This window comes from Pelodiscus sinensis, chromosome 18, assembly GCF_049634645.1.
Source record: "Pelodiscus sinensis isolate JC-2024 chromosome 18, ASM4963464v1, whole genome shotgun sequence".
Taxonomy (NCBI): domain Eukaryota; kingdom Metazoa; phylum Chordata; order Testudines; family Trionychidae; genus Pelodiscus; species Pelodiscus sinensis.
In genome coordinates this window covers 4,037,763-4,056,930 of record NC_134728.1, presented here as the reverse complement: position 1 = coordinate 4,056,930, position 19,168 = coordinate 4,037,763, and the positions used below count along the sequence as shown (strand labels likewise).

Here is a 19,168-nt window from a genome sequence, read left to right as displayed (position 1 = left end):
TAAGGTGTATGTTCACTTCGCCAAGGGTACCCTCCCACGTATCTGAGCAGGCCTCCTGCAGAGTAGCCTCGCGAGCCGTGCTTGGAGGCCAGTCCCTGGACAGCCTACCCGGGCAGTGGGAGGGTGATACTGTATTGCAGCAGGCTGGTGGGGAGGGGAAGATGTTGAAATGCCAGGCTGGGAGTGGAGGGGTTGTAGCTGGCAAGGTGTATCAAAGCAACGGCTCATGGAAGGTTTCCTCCTCCACCCCAAACTCCTTTGAACGCGCGAGCTGGGCTGACACTGACCAAAGCGGGCGCCTTCTCCCCTCGCAGAAAACGGGGCCACCTTTTAAAGTGGAGTCCACGTGCATGAACACGCGCCCAGTTGCAACCCTCCACAGGGGCCCACGCCACTCCCGCCACTGCTGTGCTGCGGCCATGGGCAGACACGCGAGCAGCATGCACTCTTGGGGTAACCGGGTGCACGTGCTGTTTTGCATATGGACCCTGGGTTCCGAATACTTGACCCCCACCTCCCAAAATACATGAAACCAGCCATGTGATATTTCCACCAGCATCTGCCATGACAGTAAGCTATTGGCCGTTGAGTGCTGGGAAGGCCTCAGATCTACACTACAATCGCCCCGCGCAGACTCCAGGATGCGGTGGGAGGGGGGGAAAAAGCCATATCTCCAACGGGGAACGTTTTCCGGAGCAGGTGTATGGTTGCATGGCTCTCGCCGCAGCCCCCCATGGGACACAGCTACACAATTTGCTGCCATCAGAGCGTGCTATCATCTGGTTGCTGTTTCCACGACTAGTCCCCCGGTAGGTTAGTAACAGCACAGTGGCTGGGGGTGGGGGTGGCGGGGGGGACCGTACGACCTGCGAAGCGCTCCGGCGCGGCGGGCATCCCTGGCGTGAAGTCGTTGCCGTGGGTACGGGAAGAGGGAGGGGCCATGGAACGCTAACGTCTCTCCTCTCTCGGCAGCAGGGGGAAGACGACCCACCGCAGGGCCAGGCGCGCTGCTCCAATGAGGGGTGTTTCGAGGACTGTCTAACCTGAGAATGGTGAAACATGAAGGTCAATCTCAGGTTCGTCAGCCCATGAGACACTTTCTCCAGAGCTGGGGAGGCAGCACAACGGTTGCGCGGCGGCCGGATCCATCCCGGGGTAAGAGACATCCACGCGGGTCGTGTGCGGTCAGCCTGCCCCACTCGGAACGGGGCTCTGAGCAGCAAAGCAGCCCCACGCAGCTTCTCAGGGGAACAGCTGAAGTGTTACAGGGGAACGTCAAGGGGCTGGTTTTACCCCCAAAAGCCCTATCAGGCCTGGCGACCTAAGAGACCCCTTTTGCCTGCGACCTACCCCCCAGCGAGACCAGCACAGACTCCCTGGCTGTGCCTAGACTGGCCAGTTCTTCTGGAAAATCAGCCACGTTTCTGGAAAAACTTGCCAGCTGTCTGCACTGGCCGCTTGAATTTCCACAAAAGCACTGACTTCCTGCTGTAAGAAATCAGTGCTTCTTGCGGAAATACTATGCTGCTCCCATTTGGGCAAAAGTCCCTTTTGCACAAAGCTTTTGCGCGAAAGGGCCAGTGTAGACAGCTCAGACTTGTTTTGCGCAAAAAAGCCCCGATCACGAAAATGGCGATCGGGGCTTTTTTGCACAAAAGTGCATCTAGATTGGCCACGGACGCTTTTCTGCAAAAAGTGCTTTTGTGGAAAAGCGTCTGTGCCAATCTAGACGCTCTTTTCCAAAAATGCTTTTAACGGAAAACGTTTCCGTTAAAAGCATTTCCGGAAAATCGTGCCAGTCTAGACATAGCCCCTCAGTATAAACCCAGGTGTTCTCAGAGATGGAGCACTGAGCCAGGCACTCCCTCCCCTCCCCCCGCACCTTTGCCCAGGTGTGCAATCTGCCCAGGTGCAACCCACACACCTGCTGCGAGTGTGGTACCACCCCATGCAGTGGCACTGAGACCACTTGCAGAGAGAGTGATTTTGCTCTATGGCCTTAGCTGAGTGCCAGCTGGATTATTTCAGGCTTAAGTTGTAGGTAGAGGTGCATGCTCTAAGCTCCAGCGGTCGCAGGTTCAATTCTACCTGTCGGTGTTATACAGGCACACTGCCAGATCCATCCTCCTCCCCTCATTGCTAGGACAGCAGGAGTTAGCTGGCATCTTAAAGACTAACAACTGGATTAAGCTTTGGTGAGCTACAGCTCACTTCCTCAGATGCTTACGGTGAAAGAGAGGCAGGGATACAGAGATGGGAGTGTAACATCAGTGTTAATTAAATCAGGGTGGATGTGGCTCACCTCCAACAGGTGAGAGTACCCAAAGGGGAAATTACTTATTGTAATGAGCGAGCCATTCAATGTTTCTTGCCAGACCCATTCTGACGGTGTCAAATTTGCATTGAATTCCAGCTCCCCAGTTTCATGCTGCAGTTTGTTCCTGAAGGGTTTGTGTGTATGCGTGCGTGTGTGCCTAAGAATGGCAACTTTCTTTCATTGTAAGCATCTGAGGAAAGCTTTCGCCCTCATAAAATTGTTCAGTTTTAAGGTGCCACCCGACTCCTTGTTTCGGCAAAAACAACAATAAGATGGCTACATCTCTGAAACTTATTGCTAAGGGTGCTGAGCAGGTGGTGGGCAGAGGTGGAGAGATGAATGAGCAGTCCCTGAGTGTGCTGAGGGTTAGGCTTTCCTAAGAACGGCCACACTGGGTCAGATTGAAGGTCCATCTAGCCCAGTGTCCTGTCTTCTAACAGTGGCCAATGCCAGGTGCCCCAGAGGGAGTGAACCGAACAGGGAATCATCAAGTGATCCCTCTCCTGTCCTCCATTCCCAGCCTCTGACAAACAGAGGTCAGGGATACCATTCCTACCCATCTTGACTAGTAGCCATTAATGGATCTAACCTCCATGAATTTATCTAGCTCTTTTTGGAATCCCATTAAAGTCTTGGCCTTCACAACGTCCTCTAGCAAGGAGTTCCACAGGTTGACTGTATGGGTTGGGCACTTGGGGTACGTCTAGACTACATGCCTCTGGTGACAGAGGCAGGTAGATTAGGTTACCCAGCATAGGAAAATGAAGCGGCAATTTAAATAATCACCTCTTCATTTAAATTTAAATGGCTGCCGTGCTGAGCCAATCAACTGTTTGTCGGCTCAGTGTGGTAGTCTGGATGCTCCACGGTCGACATCAAAGGCATTTGTCGACCTCCCAGGTAAACCTCATCCCAGGAGGCATTTAAATTTAAATGAAGCGGCGACTATTTAAATCGCCGCTTCATTTTCCTATGCCGGGTAGCCTAATCTACATGCCTCTGTCGTCAGAGGCATGTAGTCTAGACGTACCCTTAGAGCCTTGGATGGTGCCTAGAGGTGGAATTTTTTAAAAATTTGAAAGTAAATAAAAATATGGCCGCTGCACCTCCTGGCCCGGCAAATGAAAGCACAGGAACTCACAGAAGTGCTGTACGCGTGGGAAGGTGTGAATTCTAACCTCTGTAGAACCTGCCCCACTTCTGCCAGTAGAGGGGATTCAAGCCAAGACATTCTGCAAGACACTCATGAACCGCTAAGGCCCAAGCTAAAGACTAAGTTAATCTGAGCCCTAGACTGGCAAATGCAATGTCATCTCAAGTGCAGCTGGTTTAGCTGCCCAACTTGAATCACCTGAAAGGGTTCGATGCTTCAGGTGCTGGTTTTTTCCAACCATCACTGAAAACGTGGCCTTTGACCGTGCCTCAAGTTGGACCCCCCCAAGATGAGGGCACCTAAACTGTCTCTCTCGAAACTCTTATACTAAATCCATACGCAAAATGACGCAATGAGAGTTGTGAGTCTTCTTGGTTGACCAGCCACTAGGGGGGGCTAAATTCCCACATTCATCTAGGTGTGTTGGGGGGGGGGGGGTCACAACATTACCACTAGTTTGGAATCTGACCTTCGATGGGTTGCTTAACTGCTCCGTGACTCAGTTTCCCCACAATAAAATGAGGAGGGAAGCCCCCTCTGTCCCCGGGCTGCTGGGCCCCTCAGAGCAGCTCCGGCAGAAGGCACAACCCTAGGTTAGGGTGCAAGTGTAGGAGACTCTGCCCATTCCAAGGAGCACACGTCTGCGTCTCAGTGGCAGAGCGTTGCTCTTACCCATTCATGTCAGTCCCTCCCAACAGGCCATCCTCCAGCACCCGCCAAAGCGCTCAGCCCCAGGGGAGAGGCAGCCGGGGCTGATCCTACTCACCGTACCTCCCCCCCCCAGTTCACCCCAGCCCAATTGCAGAGCTTTTCTCTCCTGCTTCTGGCCAGCCACATGTGCCCAGCTCGCACCTGGCCAGCTCTTCTCCTCAGGCCCAAGAAGGGAGAAACGAGGGCGATTCCGTCTCTGTCCTTTGCCCCAGTTTTTAATCTCAAAGGATTGAGTGGGGCAGCAGGGGGTCTCTGGTTTCTTTCTCCCCACTATCTGGCAAAACAGCCCAGGTCCTTCTCAGAAAACAAACCTTGCTGCCCAAGGCCCAGGACTGTCCCCTTTTGTCACCCACCTCCCGGTGAAACACAGCTGGATCCTTTGTGCTTCCTGCAGCCAGGCAGACCTGGGAGAGATCACACATGGAAAGAGGTTTAGTTGCTGCTGCAGGTTTAATCAGACCAAGCACAGCTGTGCCCTGCCCCACCTCCCCCCATGCACACATAGAACGCTCCACCTTGGAAAAGCATATAGACTGCCCCATAAGCAACCCAGAGGCCATCCGGGTTCCCTGTAAGCTGAGCGCTTGGGCACCCTCCTGGATGAAATTCAAATACTTCCCAGCTGATCAACAGAGCTCCCTCAGCTGGCAGCATGTGTTTCAATGGGTGGTGCACATTGTCCATACCTTGGCGCACGTAACAAAATTTATTCTGCACATGGATGGGAAAAATCAGAGACACCATTGTGAGCAACCCAATGGGGCAAATGCCTGCCTCCAGGACAGAGGTGAAACGACATGGCATACCCCGATAGATTTGGTGGGGAATGAGCACTATACAGTCCTGAAACTATTTCCAGAGGTTCCCATTGCTTTGACCTTTACACGGCCAGTTGTTTTAATAAAAACCTTTCTGCAAGACAACGTATGGTCTCTCATTCGGCCGTGTGGATCTGGTCCCCGTCTAGCCCCGTGATGTGTAGGAAGGCTTGAAACCGGAGCCCCCAGCCTTGAGCTGTGAGGAATCACTGAAGGAGGGAACACCAAAGGGAGAGAAGGTTTTGGTGCTGCTAGGAAACACCCATTTGTCAGGGGAAAGAAGTGAAAGTGAGCCGTGCTCTATGGAGCTGAACTTGTCACGGTCCCTACTTCAGAACTGCCGCCTCCGTGTCTCGCTTTTCCAAGAGAGGAACCGCTCCCGTGACAAGATATCCCTAATTGGAAGGGTCTTTGACTCCCAAGAGCCACGGGCCCACTTGGATGACTCAATGAACGGAGCTGATTGATGAGTTTGACATCTCTGGAAGCATCACGAACACTTAGCTGCCTTCTGTTTTTACTCGAGGAAAACAAAATGACACCCTTAAAAAAAAAACGAAACAATAATTAATCCCCAGGCAGCATGTTTTCCAGCTCTGAATGTGTCACTGATTCTATGATAGAAGAAAACAAATTTTAAATCCTGAGATGAGATCTTGCACTGCTATACACACCACTTAGTAGACTCAGTTGCTGGTAAAGTTTTAAAGGTTTCTCCAGGGATTAAATGACGAATTCCAAAGCACCGGAATTGAAAGACACGCATTTCAAAGTGCTGTCAGGCCGGATTTGCCATAAGGGAACCCAAGATACCAAGGGACAAAACTAGCTTTGCAGTCCTGAGTGATGTGTCCTGCTGGAAAGGGCTCACCCTCTCTCGAGCGCCCCCTTCTGGGCGAGGACATGTCTCCACAAGCTCCCACTTGGAGGACTGTTCTGGGAGTGGAGGGAGGGTATCCGAGGCACCCTTTTCTCTGGGTTGCCTAGGACCAGGCTTCTTTCCTGCCCCCTTGAGTAGCTACTGGGAGGCTGCAGGGGACCCCGGCCCATCCACTCCTCTGGGTCCCAGCCCAGCCATCCCTATATTGCACTAAGTCAATCCTTACTGTCCACTGTTACTGGCTCCATGGGCCACTGCACCAAGAATCTGTTCTGCCCTCTCAGCGCTTTATCACCAAGTCTTCACACCAACCTGTCCAGGTGCTGCCATCCTCCTAGCTCGGCACACCTGGGCTTCAGCTGGGTCCACAATCCACCCTGAGCTGCCCAAGGTCTTGCTCCTTGGGTCTGCTCTCCTTGAGCTCCAAAGAGGAACTGCCAGGGCCCTGGCCCAGGAGTTTCTTTATACTGGCTTCTTGGGCCCTGATTGGCTGCAGTGGAAGCAGCCACTCTAGCATGTCTGGAGGACTTCTCCTCTGCTCTTTTTTCTGGGGTGGAGTGTGGCAAAGCCACCAGCCTCCAGCAGGGGGCACTGGGCCAAATCCACCCCATCACACCTGCAAAGCAACCTCCACTCATCAAAGTTCGCATCTGACTTTCACACTATTGGCTGCGTCTACACTGGCAGCTTCTTGCACAAGAACTGTTTTGCGGAAGAATTCTAGTGCAAAGAGTCTTCCACAAAAGAGCATCTACACTGGCATGTGCTTTTGTGCAAGAGGTGTGCTTTTGCACAAGAGCATCTATGGCAGTGTGGACGCTCTCTTGCACAAGAAAGCTCTGATGGCTATTTTAGCCATAGGAGTTTCTTGCACAAGAAATTCATGTTGCCTGTCTACAGTGCCCTCTTGCACAAGAGCTCTTGCACAAGAGGGCTTATTCCTCGTGGGGAGATGAATAACTCTTCTGGAAGAAGCCCTGTTTTCCGACGCTAGATTGTAAATTTACTTGTGCAAGAACACGCGTGCAGTGTAGACACCTGGCAAGTTTTTGCGCAAGAACAGCCGGTCTTGTGCAAGAAGCTGCCAGTGTAGACGTAGTCACTGAGTATTTCACGACCTGCCTTTGGAAACCTCCCACAGAGGAGAGGAGAGAGAGCGGTGCTGGGGGTGCATAACGCAGCTACCCAGCTGTGACGCGCTACTGTCACCAATGAATCCCACAGGGGACAAAGAGATGCTGCAGGCGGATAAGCCTGTTTATGTAAATATCTCCCAGCGCAGTGTGGCTGAGGTTAAGAAGATCAAAGAAAGACTTTCAGACATTTTAACAAGAGACAACTTGAGCCTTTTGCTTCCTCTGCAAATGATCCAGCAATCTTTGGGAGATGGGGGTAGGAAGGAACAATCAACCAATCTCAGCTTGTAGCTCACATGCTGCCCTTCAGTGGCTGATGCTGTTTACTCCACCAGTACAGGCAGACGGAGAAGCCTGTTATCCAGAGTGGCTAACGTGTACCCCAGAGCCCCAGGAAAAGGACATAAACCAGAGGCGAGGGGTGTGAACGTGTAACCCTGCACACGGTTAACCGATGAGCCTAGGATCCTCCATTAACCTTCACAGTTACACGCAGGCTCTCAGGTCCGCATGCACACCAGCTCCTGGGGGGGGGGGGAAGCCACCTCCCCCCATCCTCTGCGCTGCTGCCTCTGTATCAGAGGCAGCAGTGCAGGGAGCGGGGGGAAGCAGGAGCCAGTGCAAACATGGAAGTGTCTGCGCACACCCTAGCTAAAGCAGAGGAACCAGAAAATATAAAGCAAGGGGCCTATAGGAGGGGGTGGCCAAACCCCTCTGAGATTCAGTGGGTATGTCTACACTGTCACCCTAGTTCGAACTAGGGTAGCTAATGTAGGCATTCGAACTTGCAAATGAAGCCTGGGATTTAAATATCCCGGGCTTCATCTGCATGTTCCCGGACAGGCTCCATTTTTAAATGCCCGTAGTTCGAACTACCTGCCCGCGGCTACACGCGGCACAGACTAGGTAGTTCGAATTAAAGCTCCTTGCTGGAGGTTTAATGGTAGTTCGAATTAGGAGCTTTAATTCGAACTACCTAGTCCGTGCTGTGTGTAGCCGCAGGCAGGTAGTTCGAACTACGGGCATTTAAAAATGGCGCCCACCCAGGAACATGCAAATGAAGCTGGGGATATTTAAATCCTGGGCTTCATTTGCAAGTTCGAATGCCTACATTAGCCTCCCTAGTTCGAATTAGGGGGCTAATGTAGACATACCCAGTAGCAGCTGCCCCCCGAATCCTGTCGCCCCACCCTCCAGGAAAAGCTTTGCCATCACCACTGTGGTTAGTGCTTGCGACCGCATGGCGTGTCCCAGGTCCCCAAGAGACATAAGCTATAGCAGCCAATTCACTTGCCTACTGGGGAAGCTTCCCCTACCTGAGGGCTTTTGCCAGAAGTGCAGCGACAATTAGGGGTGTGATTTTTTAATGCCGTTGCCGTCCTGGCCACAGCCCTGGTGCAGAGACCATTCTGCAAGGCTGGTATTTCTTCTTTCGCTCGTTGAAACAATACATGCCGCGCTACCAACAGCCCTCCTGCAGGCAATCGGCTGGTCCGCCCCTCGGGGGGTTTGCTGGGCTAGCTGGACTGGTGAATCTTTCCTAGGGCAGGCCTGGACTTCCAGCAGGTCGACATCAAAGGCATTGCACTTCCAGCAGGACAGCTTCTAACCTGATTAACATCTCCCTGTGCCCTCCTGTCCGGTCTCCAGCAGAATCCAGATTCTAGGCTGCTCTAGCTGCACCCTTTCACAGAGCAGCGCTACCCAAGAGGCTCCTTTAGGAAAGTGGAGTGATGCTGGGTTCGGACCCTTGGGAAATTCATTCATCCCCGGAACCACCATCGAAAAGGGGGGAAAAAAGTTCTTCAACATGCCCATTGCTCACTCTGCAGGAGCTACACATTTTCTGATAAATAGGCTAGTAATGTGTCATGATCGTGAGGGTTAGCCAGCAGCCTGGGGACTAAAGGGTTAACTATGTCCCTTACCTAGCCAGGTGGAGTAGCCAATAGGAATGTAGGTAGGAATTTCAAACTGGGACAAAGGAATTTTTGGTTTTTCCCTCCTTTGTTCTGGGCAGTTCCCGCCTTCAGGGGTGAGATTTTCCCAAATGGTCTCGCCCCTGGTTTCTTTATTAATTTGGATGGTGGAAGTCGAGATTCTATTCCCAAAATCTAGGGTTTTAAGATTGGGGGGAAGTTTTATACCAAAGCCTGGTCGATACGGTTTTGGGGTACACTTGCTGGCCCCCACTTCTGCATTGATCATGCCAGAGTGCGGAAGGAGCCATGACATAATGAAACACCGGCCCTGCCTTCACCTCCCTCCTTGCCATCGCAGTTCCCCAAAGAGCACACCCGTGCAAGCTAAAGCAAGGTGGAGAATTGCTGTCATACGGAGAGTAGGACTCAGAGCCCACGGTCCCGGCCCACAGCTCTTTGCAGGTTTCAATTCCAGGCGCAGTGTCCACAGAAAGTGGGGCAACTGCGAGAGAGAATCACATAAAACAGGGAAACGCTCCAAACCTTTAATCCTCTGTCTCACACATGTTTTCAGCAGGGCCATCTGAGAAGCGAACTAACAGTGGGCCTGATTCTGCAGGGAGGTCTATGGCTGTCCATAGGCCTCCATGCAGATACAAGGGGTCTGCCTGGCTATGGCTCATTGCTGACCCTTAGGGTAGCTCGTTCCAGTTAAAAAGGAGGGGGAAAAAGGCAACGTTAGATTCAGTTATAAAAGTGCTCACGTCGACTGCAATTTCTTTCCCGCGAAAGGAATCTGAATGGGAAAAAAAGAGAAAAAAACCACAGCTGCAGACTTAGAAAACACTCTGTCGCTTCTTGCTTAGAGTCGAGATAATCGAGGGTTTAATCATCTTGCTACTTGCGCCATCGCAGTTTGGGAGTATATACTATGGCAAAGCTTTGGCCGTGCCCTGAGGGCCCTGCGCCTCCTGGCTGTTAGTGTTTGCCTCAGAGGCTCGCTGTGGCCCTCCTCACGGCCTCTGGTCCTTTTTTGTGGGCAAGGGTCACGGCCTACTGAGCCAGTCTCATCACAGGCTCATCCATAGTTTGGGGCAAAACCCCTCCATAGTCCTGGGCTGTGTCTACACTGGCATGAATTTCCGGAAATGCTTAAAACGGAATACTATTCCGTTTTCAGTTTTTCCGGAAAAGGAGCGTCTACATTGGCAGGCTGCTTTTCCGGAAAAGCCCTTTTTCCGGAAAAGCATCTGTGGCTAATGTAGATGCGCTTTTCCGGAAAAGAGCCCCGATCGCCATTTTCGTGATCGGGGCTTTTTTCCGGAAAAGACTACTGGGCTGTCTACACTGGCCCTTTTCCGGAACAGTGTTCCAGAATAAGGACTTATGCCCGAGCGGGAGCAGAATTGTTCTTCCGGAATAGCGGCTGATTTTGTACAGTAGAGCATCGTTGCTTTTCCGGAAATTCAAGGGCCAGTGTAGACAGCTCGCAGCTTATTCCGGAAAAGCGGCTGATTTTCTGGAATAAGTGGCCCAGTGTAGACACAGCCCTGGTGTCTCCTCTCAGGGGCAGGCTCTGTAGCGGCCTGGGGAGGGTTGGGGGGAACCCAGGCCCACCCCCTACTCTGGGTTCCGGCCCAGGGACCCTAAAGCGTTTCCTCTACTCCAAGTCTTGCAGCCTTTCCCTGGGCCACTTCCCCAAATGATCCCTCCTAACACCTTCCTGGTACCTGAGCAATCCTTCCTGCTCCTCCACAGCCCTCCACCACTCTCCCATCCTTGGCCCTCTCAGTGCACATCCTCACTCTCAGTCCTTGGCCTTCTCCCTGCCCTTCCTGAGGGGAAGCCTTTTAAACTGACCTTCATTGGCTGCAGGTTAGCCTGATGCTACTGGCAAGCTCTTCATTAGCCCCAGGTGCCTGCCTGCCTCAATTACATAGCAGCAGTGCCTTGCCTGTTCACTCAGAGAATAGAAAACTATTTCCTGTATATTTGCCCTCCACCAAGCTACTATAGCCAGCTGCCCTGGGTCTCTCACAATACATACACTAAACCCTAGAACATAAACTTGGACTTCAAGCGTCACTATGTCCCTTCCCTTGGCCAATGTAACTACCTCAGAGAAACGAGGGCCCCAAGTCTGCCAGTGGTTTTGTGTCTGAGTAGCTTTACACATGCAAAAGCTTCAGAGGGAGCCAAGTTAGTCTGTAATAGGAAAATAGAAAAAACTTGCCAGCTGTCTACACTGGCTGCTTGAATTTGCGCAAGAGCACTGTCGTTCTAATGGAAGAATTCAGTGCTTCTTGCGCAAATACTTAGACGCTCCCACTCAGGGATAAGCCCTCTTGAGCAAGAATACTTGTGCAAGCGGGCCAGTGTAGACAGGCACCTTCATTTTTTGCACAGAAAGCCCGATGGCTAAAATGGCCAATGGAGCTTTCTTGTGCAAAAGCGCGGCTATACTGGGCACGGATGCTTTTGCGCAAAAGCATCTTTGCCAATCTAGACGCTCTTTTGCGGAAATACTTTTAATGGAAAAACTTGTCTGTTAAAAGTATTTCCGCAAAATCATGCCAGTCTAGATGCAGCCCCAGATGGTATCAAGAGCTTTCGTGGGCACAACCCACTTCTTCAGATGACAGGAGTGTTAGAAGTCCAGCTCTAAGAATAAATAAGGGAAGAAAGGAGCGGGGGAGATGGGGGAAAAAAAGAAAAAAGGAGAAAAAAAGGGGGGGTGGGAAGAAAAGAAAGACAGCGAGTAGATAAGCTTCAGAGGTAGCCAAGTTAGTCTGTAATAGGACAAACTAAAAAACAACCAACAGTCTAGTAGCATCTTAAAGACTAAATAGTTACAAGAGGCTGATAAGAACCGCTAGCACCTTCATTGGTCGGTTGGTTAAGTCATTAACATGTGGAAGAGAATGTGCGAGCCAGACGATATCCCAGTTCATACCATTTGTATAAGAATTAAACTTGTGAATGAAGTTAAGTTCCAACCCCCCTTCACTATGTATCTGGCTTGTGGAATTGGTCTGAAACAAGTACCTGTGCAGGGAGTGCCATTAATTTCATTGGGACTGTTCATCTGAGTCCAGTTACCCATGTGTGAAGTGTTTGCCAAATCAACTCCTATCTGGCTGCCAGAGAGTCTTGTCTATCTGCATCCTCCTCTATTGATGACACTAAGAACTTGTGAAGTGTCATAAAGCTGTCATGGAGCATTTGCGGTGCAAGGACAACCATCCAGCTCAATTACTGAACGTTCAGCCCTCCTCCGTGCCGTTCACAGAATGGGATGTCACAAAAAGAAAAGGCAAAACAGTATGAAAGACACGGGCAGTCTGTACAGAACAGTGTCTTGCATGCGAACCAGGAGGGAGAATAAAGATAAAAAGCTTCTCTCACCGGATTGTTCTTTTCTTTAGATAATGATAGCTGCAAGAGGCCATTATGAATGATTGCTCAGTTTCATTATATTAGGAATTACTATGGGTGACGCCTTCCCATGGTAGCAGTTGTTATCTGTGTCTGTTACTTGTCATCGTATCTACCTGGGGAGAATTGCATTTTATAAGGTATAATCACTGTTGATTGGCCTTTATTATCTGAATGAAGCATGGTGCTCTCCAGAACCAGGCGAGGTGTGTTGTATTGTTAACCCTTTCCGTATTCAGGAGACCCAGCAAAGCTTTGACTTCAGTTTACAAGCCTCATCACAACCTAAATGGGTCTCCCCCCCCAGTATACACACATGTGCATGCACACACACACATGCACACTCTCCATTTCTGGAGCTCTGCACCTCTCTAGAAAACTAGATAGGGGGACTGACAGACTGAGTTGGACCTCCAATCCATCTAGCCCAGGATCTTGTCTCTGGCCAGCAAGCGATGTGTCACAGGAATACCCAAGAACCTCACAGTCGCAGATGAGAAATATTCTGCCGGCTACCTCAGATCTCATGCTGGTCCCCAGTTGTTAGAGCATGGGTTCCCAAACTGGGGGGCATGAAGAGATTCTGGGGGGGGGGGGTGCAAGGCAACTCAGCCCCCCCCCCCCCATCAAGTTTTGCTGCCCTGGTCAGTTCCTTTTTTTTTGGCTCAACAAGTTTTGCTATTGGGGGGGTCGTGAGGGTTTTTAAAAAATCAAAACGGGGGTGTGATGCTGAAAAGTTGCGGAACCCCTGTGTTAGAGATTGTCTTAATCCAGGGATGGGGAACCTAAGGCCCGGGGGCCAGATGTGGCCCCTGGCTTGCCTAGATCTGGCCCCCAAGGCTCGGGGCTTCCCTCCAGCATTGGGGAACCCACGCTGGGGCTCCAGCTCCCCACCATCCCTCTGCATGGCTAGAGCACACAAAATCCACTAGCCTGGGCCCCTGCAGGGTCTGGTGTGCACAGGGAATGCAGGGAGTGTCTTTCTCCTCCGTCAGGGGCCACATCAGTGAGGGGTTGATTGGTTGGTTCTCACTTGTGTGCAGCCCCTAACTGACTTTTCTGGGGGTCTGCAGCCAACCCAAGAAAGATCCTCCCCATCTTAATCCCTGGCACACAAGGCTTAATATCCCTTCCAGAACGAAGGACTGTTACTATCCATATATTTGTCCTACTCAGAAAGGCACTATTTGTGGGCCCTGGATGGCTGGCGGCACATCCTCTCTCTAGCTGCTAAATGCCATAGAGAAGCTAAAAAGCCGTCAAGGAGGGGATTGTTCAAGGGCAGGAAGGGTTGTTCCACGCCCCTTCCCTGGACATTGAGTGCCTGCCTCATACGGGGATCTTTGAAAACCTTCCCCTCAATACTTTCCTGTTATGGCTTCGCGAAGTGAGCAAACTACTTGTCAGCCGAAATGGTCAGGGAAGTGTGTGCGTGTGTGTTACACCCAAGTCTTCAACTGCTGAGACGCAAAGTCTCGTTGCAGTGGGCAGCCTAGGAGGCTGGAGGGTGCCCCAAAAAATAGTTTAACGTCTGTGACTTTACTGCTAGGACCGGGGTCCTGTCGCAGAGGGCAGCCAACAGGCTCTCAGACACCCCGGTGTGTGTGTGCGCAATACACCCGAGACTTCAACTGCTGAGACCGGGGTCCCTTGCAGCGGGCAACCTGGAGGAGGTTGATGGATGCCCCAATGAGTTTATAGGGAGAGCTTATAACACCTCAGATTTTAGCTGCTAGGATACAGAAATCCCTTCGCAGCGGGCAGCCTGGGGAGGCTGAGAGGTGCCCCAATGGATCTGTCCCCTGGAAGCGACACGATCCAAAACGCCCAAGCTCTTCCTATTCCTGTCCCTTTTGACCGGCTGAAGTTCTTTTGTTTGTGTTCGGTTCAGGTACAGCAGCACGGGTTCAAGTCAGAAGCTTGACACGCACTGGCTTATTTATAGGAGAAAGAAAGAGAAAAGAAATAAAGAAACTTGGTTCAGTGTATATATATATATATATTTGATAAGTGGATGAGGGCATCCCACTTATTCCCAAAGTTTATAGCTAAATCACCTTACCAAAGGCAGTTTACAATAGAAATGAAGCAGTTTGCTTTAAGAAACTATAATAAAGTAACTAAACTTATAACAGAGAGACAATTAGAGTGTACACATAAAGAAAACACATTGCAGGTACAATTCTAACCCCTGCGTTCCAGACTTGGTGTGGCCAGCGTCTTTCTCTCAATCCCTCGGGAAGAAGTAGGGCGAGGTTGGGCGTCCCACGGACCTCGGGAGACAATCAATACCTGCCAGCAGGTGTAGGTGATTGGAGCTCAAATGGGGTGGGCAACTTAACCCCTCTTTATACCCCTTGGGTCACATGGGCTTCTTCCTGGTCTCAAGTGGCCAATTAGGAAAAATGGCTTTGAACGCCAAGTTTCCCACGAAGGGTAAAAAGCATAATTTTCACCTGGGAAAATGCAGACAATGGGCACCTCTGGTATGTGATGGGCGAAGATTCCTCTCCTGGGAGAGTGCAGGCGTGTCAATTACTGATACTAGCCATCACGGCGACGGGAGGCCTCCCAGTCGTCAGCTAGCCCATTTACTGTCTGGTTTCTGTTTATGGTAGAGTCAGGGACAGGCAGCACACCTGTGTTCCCAGGGCATCAAAGGCTGACTGCCTTTCTCGTGCTCTCTGGGGGAGGGGAGAAACAAGATGGGGTTCATGGAAAAACAAGATGGGGTTTGTGTCTGGCTACACTACTGCCAGGCCCAAGACATGTTACTTCACTGCCAGCAAGAGGAGCAATGGCCACAAATGACAAAGGAGGCCTCCCTCTTCTGGTATGAGGGCCCCACCAGGAAAAAACATGGCAATTGCCAGTGTAGCCAACTGGCCGTGGCCTCTCTCCTTGCCCCAGCTGATCTGCACTGCCGGCGGATTCATCAAGATGCAAGGCCAAGGCCCTCAAAAGTGTCTGGTAGACTTGAGACACCTTAAAGGGGGCCTGTTTCTGACTGTCCAGCCCTTTCGGAAAAGGTCTGGGGCTGAGCATCAATTACCGCCCTGGGGAATATGGGGAACTGAGCAAAGAAGACGATACCAAAGAGCTGGGGGGGGGGGAGGGATGAAATTTACATTGCAGTCTCATTCCCTGGCCAATTACAGGCTTGAAATCAGTTTGCATTTGAATGGGTTGCAGGCAGGCAGGCAAACTGGGCATGGAATATTTGGAATGAGCAGCGAGAAAGCCGCCTCGCCTTTGTCTTCAAAGCCGGCCTGCACATAGGGTCACCTCCCGGCTAGTGCCTCTTTCCATCCCGCCAAGTTCTGGCATGAAAGACACTTCTCTAACCTTGAGCTGTTTATTGAGGAGAATTTTAATTCTGCCTGATCGCCGTAATAAGCGAGCATTGCATTCCAAAGGCTGAATGATGTAAGCGTGGGGGGGGGGGAGTTTTTTGGAGGGGAGAATCACTCTGTGAGCCACAATTTGCATTAACAGGCCTAAACGTTTGTGGCACAGGAAAGTATTTACCTCTGCACTGAGCCAAAGGAGGAAAATTGCTTTCAAGAGCCGTATTTAGACTAAGTGAAGTTTTGATCTCCCTGAACTCATAAAATGAATCACGCCAAGGGAAGTGGAGAAGAAAAATGAAAGAGACACCTCAGCTCACATTTTTTATTCCTATACAACTGCGACGCTTCACTGCTTAGCCTGGTGGTTCTCAACCCGCCGCCAGGGGCCGCTTGCAGCCCAGTCAGCCTGTAGCTGTGACCAGACCCACCAAAGAAGAGGGCAAAGGAGGCACCTGCCCCAGGGTGTCTGATTCAAAGGGACTTGGGGCTCCCAGCTGCTGCCACTACCGTGCCAGCAGTAGTGGTTAGAACCCTGAGCCCTTTAAATCACTGCTGGAGCATCACGCAGCATGCCATGGTGGCTCTGAGGGCTGCCCAGGGGTGGGGGTGGCATGGCACACTCCAGGCAGTGCTAACCCGCCCCTTTTGCAGAGACTCCGCCCCTTCCAGGAGTGCAGAGACCCCCTCCCATCTTGTCCAGGGAGCCAGCAAGTCTGTCAGACCCCCTGGCAGTGACCCACATGGCATCCTCAGGGCCAGGCCGATCTTATATCTCCTGCGTGGAGGCAGCCCACATAACACAATGCGAGTGGCATCTGTGGCCCACAGTGGTAACGAGGTGGAGAACCACTGGGTTAATCCAGTGCATCCCCTATTAGTGGATTAGGGGGGCAGCCTCCCCCATTCAAGGGGCACAGAGAGGGAAAGAAATAGCGCTAATGTTGATCTTGTGGTGGAATACATATCCCCCAGCCAGCCAGGCCTTCGCCGCCTGTCCCCTGAGCTTGTGAATCAGTCGTGCGGGCCTGCCAGGTGCCTTTCATTGAGAATGCCTAAATTAGAGCCCCTACACCCTTATTCGGACTCCTCCCAACTAAGGAGTTGCAGTGGGGGAGGTCTAGGTTGGATATTAGGAAAAACTATTTCCCTAGGAGGGTGGGGAAGCGCTGGGCTGGGTTCCCTAGGAAGGGGCTGGAATCTCCATCCCTAGAGGTGTTTAAGTCTCAGCTTGACAAAGCCCTGGCTGGGTTGATTGAGTTGGGGTTGGTCCTGCCTTGGGCAGGGGGCTGGACTTGATGACTCCTGAGGTCTCTGCAGCTCTGTGCCCCACGCAGGACTAACAAAGGGGCCCCGTGCAGGTGTCTGCCGCAGCAGGGGGGTTCACAGCCTGACCTTAGTCACTGCTGTTGGAAGTGAAGAGGGGAGGCGGGGCAGAGGGTGGAGTGAGGTGAGAGGTGGAGTGAGCCAGCTACCCAGCTGTTCAGACGGAGAGAGCCTACCAGCAGCCATACCCTGTCTTCATGAGCCTGCTGCTTTGTTCCTGCAATGGGCTGAAAGGCGCCAAGGGAGGTTCATGTTGGACATCAGGAAAAACGTCCTGTCCGGGGGTTAAACGCTGGAATCAATTGCCTAGGGGGGTTGTGGAATCTCCATCACTGGGGATATTGACGAGCAGGTTGGACAGACTCCTGTCAGGGATGGTCTAGACGGTGCTTGGCCCTGGCTGGAGAGCAGGCGACGGGACTTGCTGGCCTGTCCAGTCCCCTTCCAGTTCTAGGCTTCTGTGATTCCTCCTCTCCCCCTTTTCCCGGATGCAGCGAGTTGGAAACTCCCGAGCCAGGGAATGAGCCAGAGGCCGGTTCAGCACCTGGGACAGCTCCAGCGCCTTAGCCCCGCGCCAGCCTCGCTGCGCCTGCAGCTGTTCGTGGTAATTACACCCCCCCCCCATCAATCAGCGACCCTCAGCCCGTCCCCGGGACTCAGCCCAGCGCTCCAGCGCTGAGGAGGGGTCCCAGCTCCCTTCCCCAGCTGGTCTCCAGCGTCACGCTGCCCGCAGCTCCCCAGCCGGAGTTGATTTGTCCCCCCCCCCCCCGCGTCTCCCGAGGCCCAGACGCCCGTCACGTGGCGGGGGGCTGCGGGGGGTATATAGCGCCCTGCCTGGAGGGCTGGCGAGGGGGTTGATGTGTGAGGGGACCCTGCCACCTGCTGCGCGTGGGACCAGCGGCTGCATTCTCCGGAGACCCGCCACCGTGAGTGCTCCCCCGCCCCCCCGGGGACCGTGCCCGGGCCGGGGTGTCTCCCCCCTACCCAGAGGTTCTGAGTCCGCAGGGCTGCAGCTCTCCAGCCTCTCCAAGGGCGCCGCGCTCTGCGCCGAACGCCCCTAGGCCAGCGCCCGGAGCGAAGCCAAGGGGAAAGCCGAGCGCTGTAACTTGGCACCGGGGCGTGCTGGGGAGCCCGGGCAGGCAGAGAGGCAGCCGGGGACGGGGAGATCCCCCTTGCCAGGAGCCGGGGTGTGAGGGCACGGGTTGGGTGGGGGGCGGCTCTGGATTACCTGCTAAGCGCGGGAGGGGCCGGGGCTGGCCGAGGACTTGCCCCGGGGCTGGAGCCAGCTGGGTTGGAGCGATCGCTGCTGGCCCGGGGAAGCGGCCCGGGCCGGTGCCGGGCGGGGCTGCCTGGGGGCCCCCGGCTCTGGGTAAACCCGAGGGGGGGTCTCTTGCAGGCGGCCAGCCCGGAAGCAGAGGCCATGAGGATCAGGCTGATTTCGGCTGCCTCCGTCCTGGTCCTGCTGTGCCTCCCGCCGGAGAACTGCTCCCCGCTGGAGCTGCGCCGGGAAGCCGCCCCGCCCCTGGCGCTGGTCCCCGAGCCAGCCTGGGACCTGTGGCCGAGGAGAGCTGGGCCGGGGGGCCCGGCTGCGGGGCTCCCCTCGCTCCAGAGACTCTGCGAGGCCGGGGGGCCGGAGCTGCGGAGGAAGGGGCGCTCGCCCGCCGCCCGGCGGAGAGACGGCGGCAGACCCAACTCGCTGGACCTCACCTTCCACCTCCTGCGGGAGTTCCTGGAGATGTCCCGGGAGGAGAGACTGGCCCAGAAAGCCCTGAGCAACAAGCTGCTGCTGCAGAGCATCGGGAAGTGAGGGCGGGCGGGGCGGGTAGGGGGGCGGTTAGGTCCATTTCTGCGCCTCGTGGGGGGCGCGCCCCGGCGCCCCGCGACCGCGCAGCAGCCCGGGGGCGCGGGGGTGGAACCCGAGGGGCGGAGGGAGGCGGCCCCCGGCGCCGCTGCGGGCTGCGCGCCCCCCGGTGTCCTCGCTCCGTCCCGTGTTCTCTGTGTGCCCGAGCGCGCAATAAACGCTGCTGGAACAAGCCTGCTTCGCTTCAGCCGAGCCCGCGGGCTGCCCCGGCTCCGTCCCGCAGGCACCGGGCCAGGGGGCGGCCGGGTTCCCACCGCGGCGC

The 19,168-nt window shown here is 53.6% G+C and overlaps 1 protein-coding gene and 1 long non-coding RNA gene across 2 annotated transcripts; one reads left to right on the top strand and one right to left on the bottom strand.

Moving 5' to 3' along the window:
- Positions 1-501: 501 nt before the first annotated feature.
- Positions 502-5,413, bottom strand: LOC142818832 (uncharacterized). Its single transcript, XR_012896481.1, has 3 exons — positions 5,330-5,413; positions 4,535-4,585; positions 502-1,043 (listed from the first exon to the last, which is right to left on the bottom strand). It is a non-coding gene; the product is annotated as an uncharacterized LOC142818832 (long non-coding RNA).
- A 12,274-nt stretch (positions 5,414-17,687) lies between these two features.
- On the top strand, positions 17,688-19,113 carry UCN (urocortin). Its single transcript, XM_075900772.1, has 2 exons — positions 17,688-17,971; positions 18,442-19,113. The coding sequence occupies exons 1-2, from the start codon at positions 17,903-17,905 to the stop codon at positions 18,850-18,852; spliced, it is 480 nt and encodes a 159-aa protein (XP_075756887.1). The 5' UTR covers positions 17,688-17,902; the 3' UTR covers positions 18,853-19,113.
- Positions 19,114-19,168: the final 55 nt, after the last annotated feature.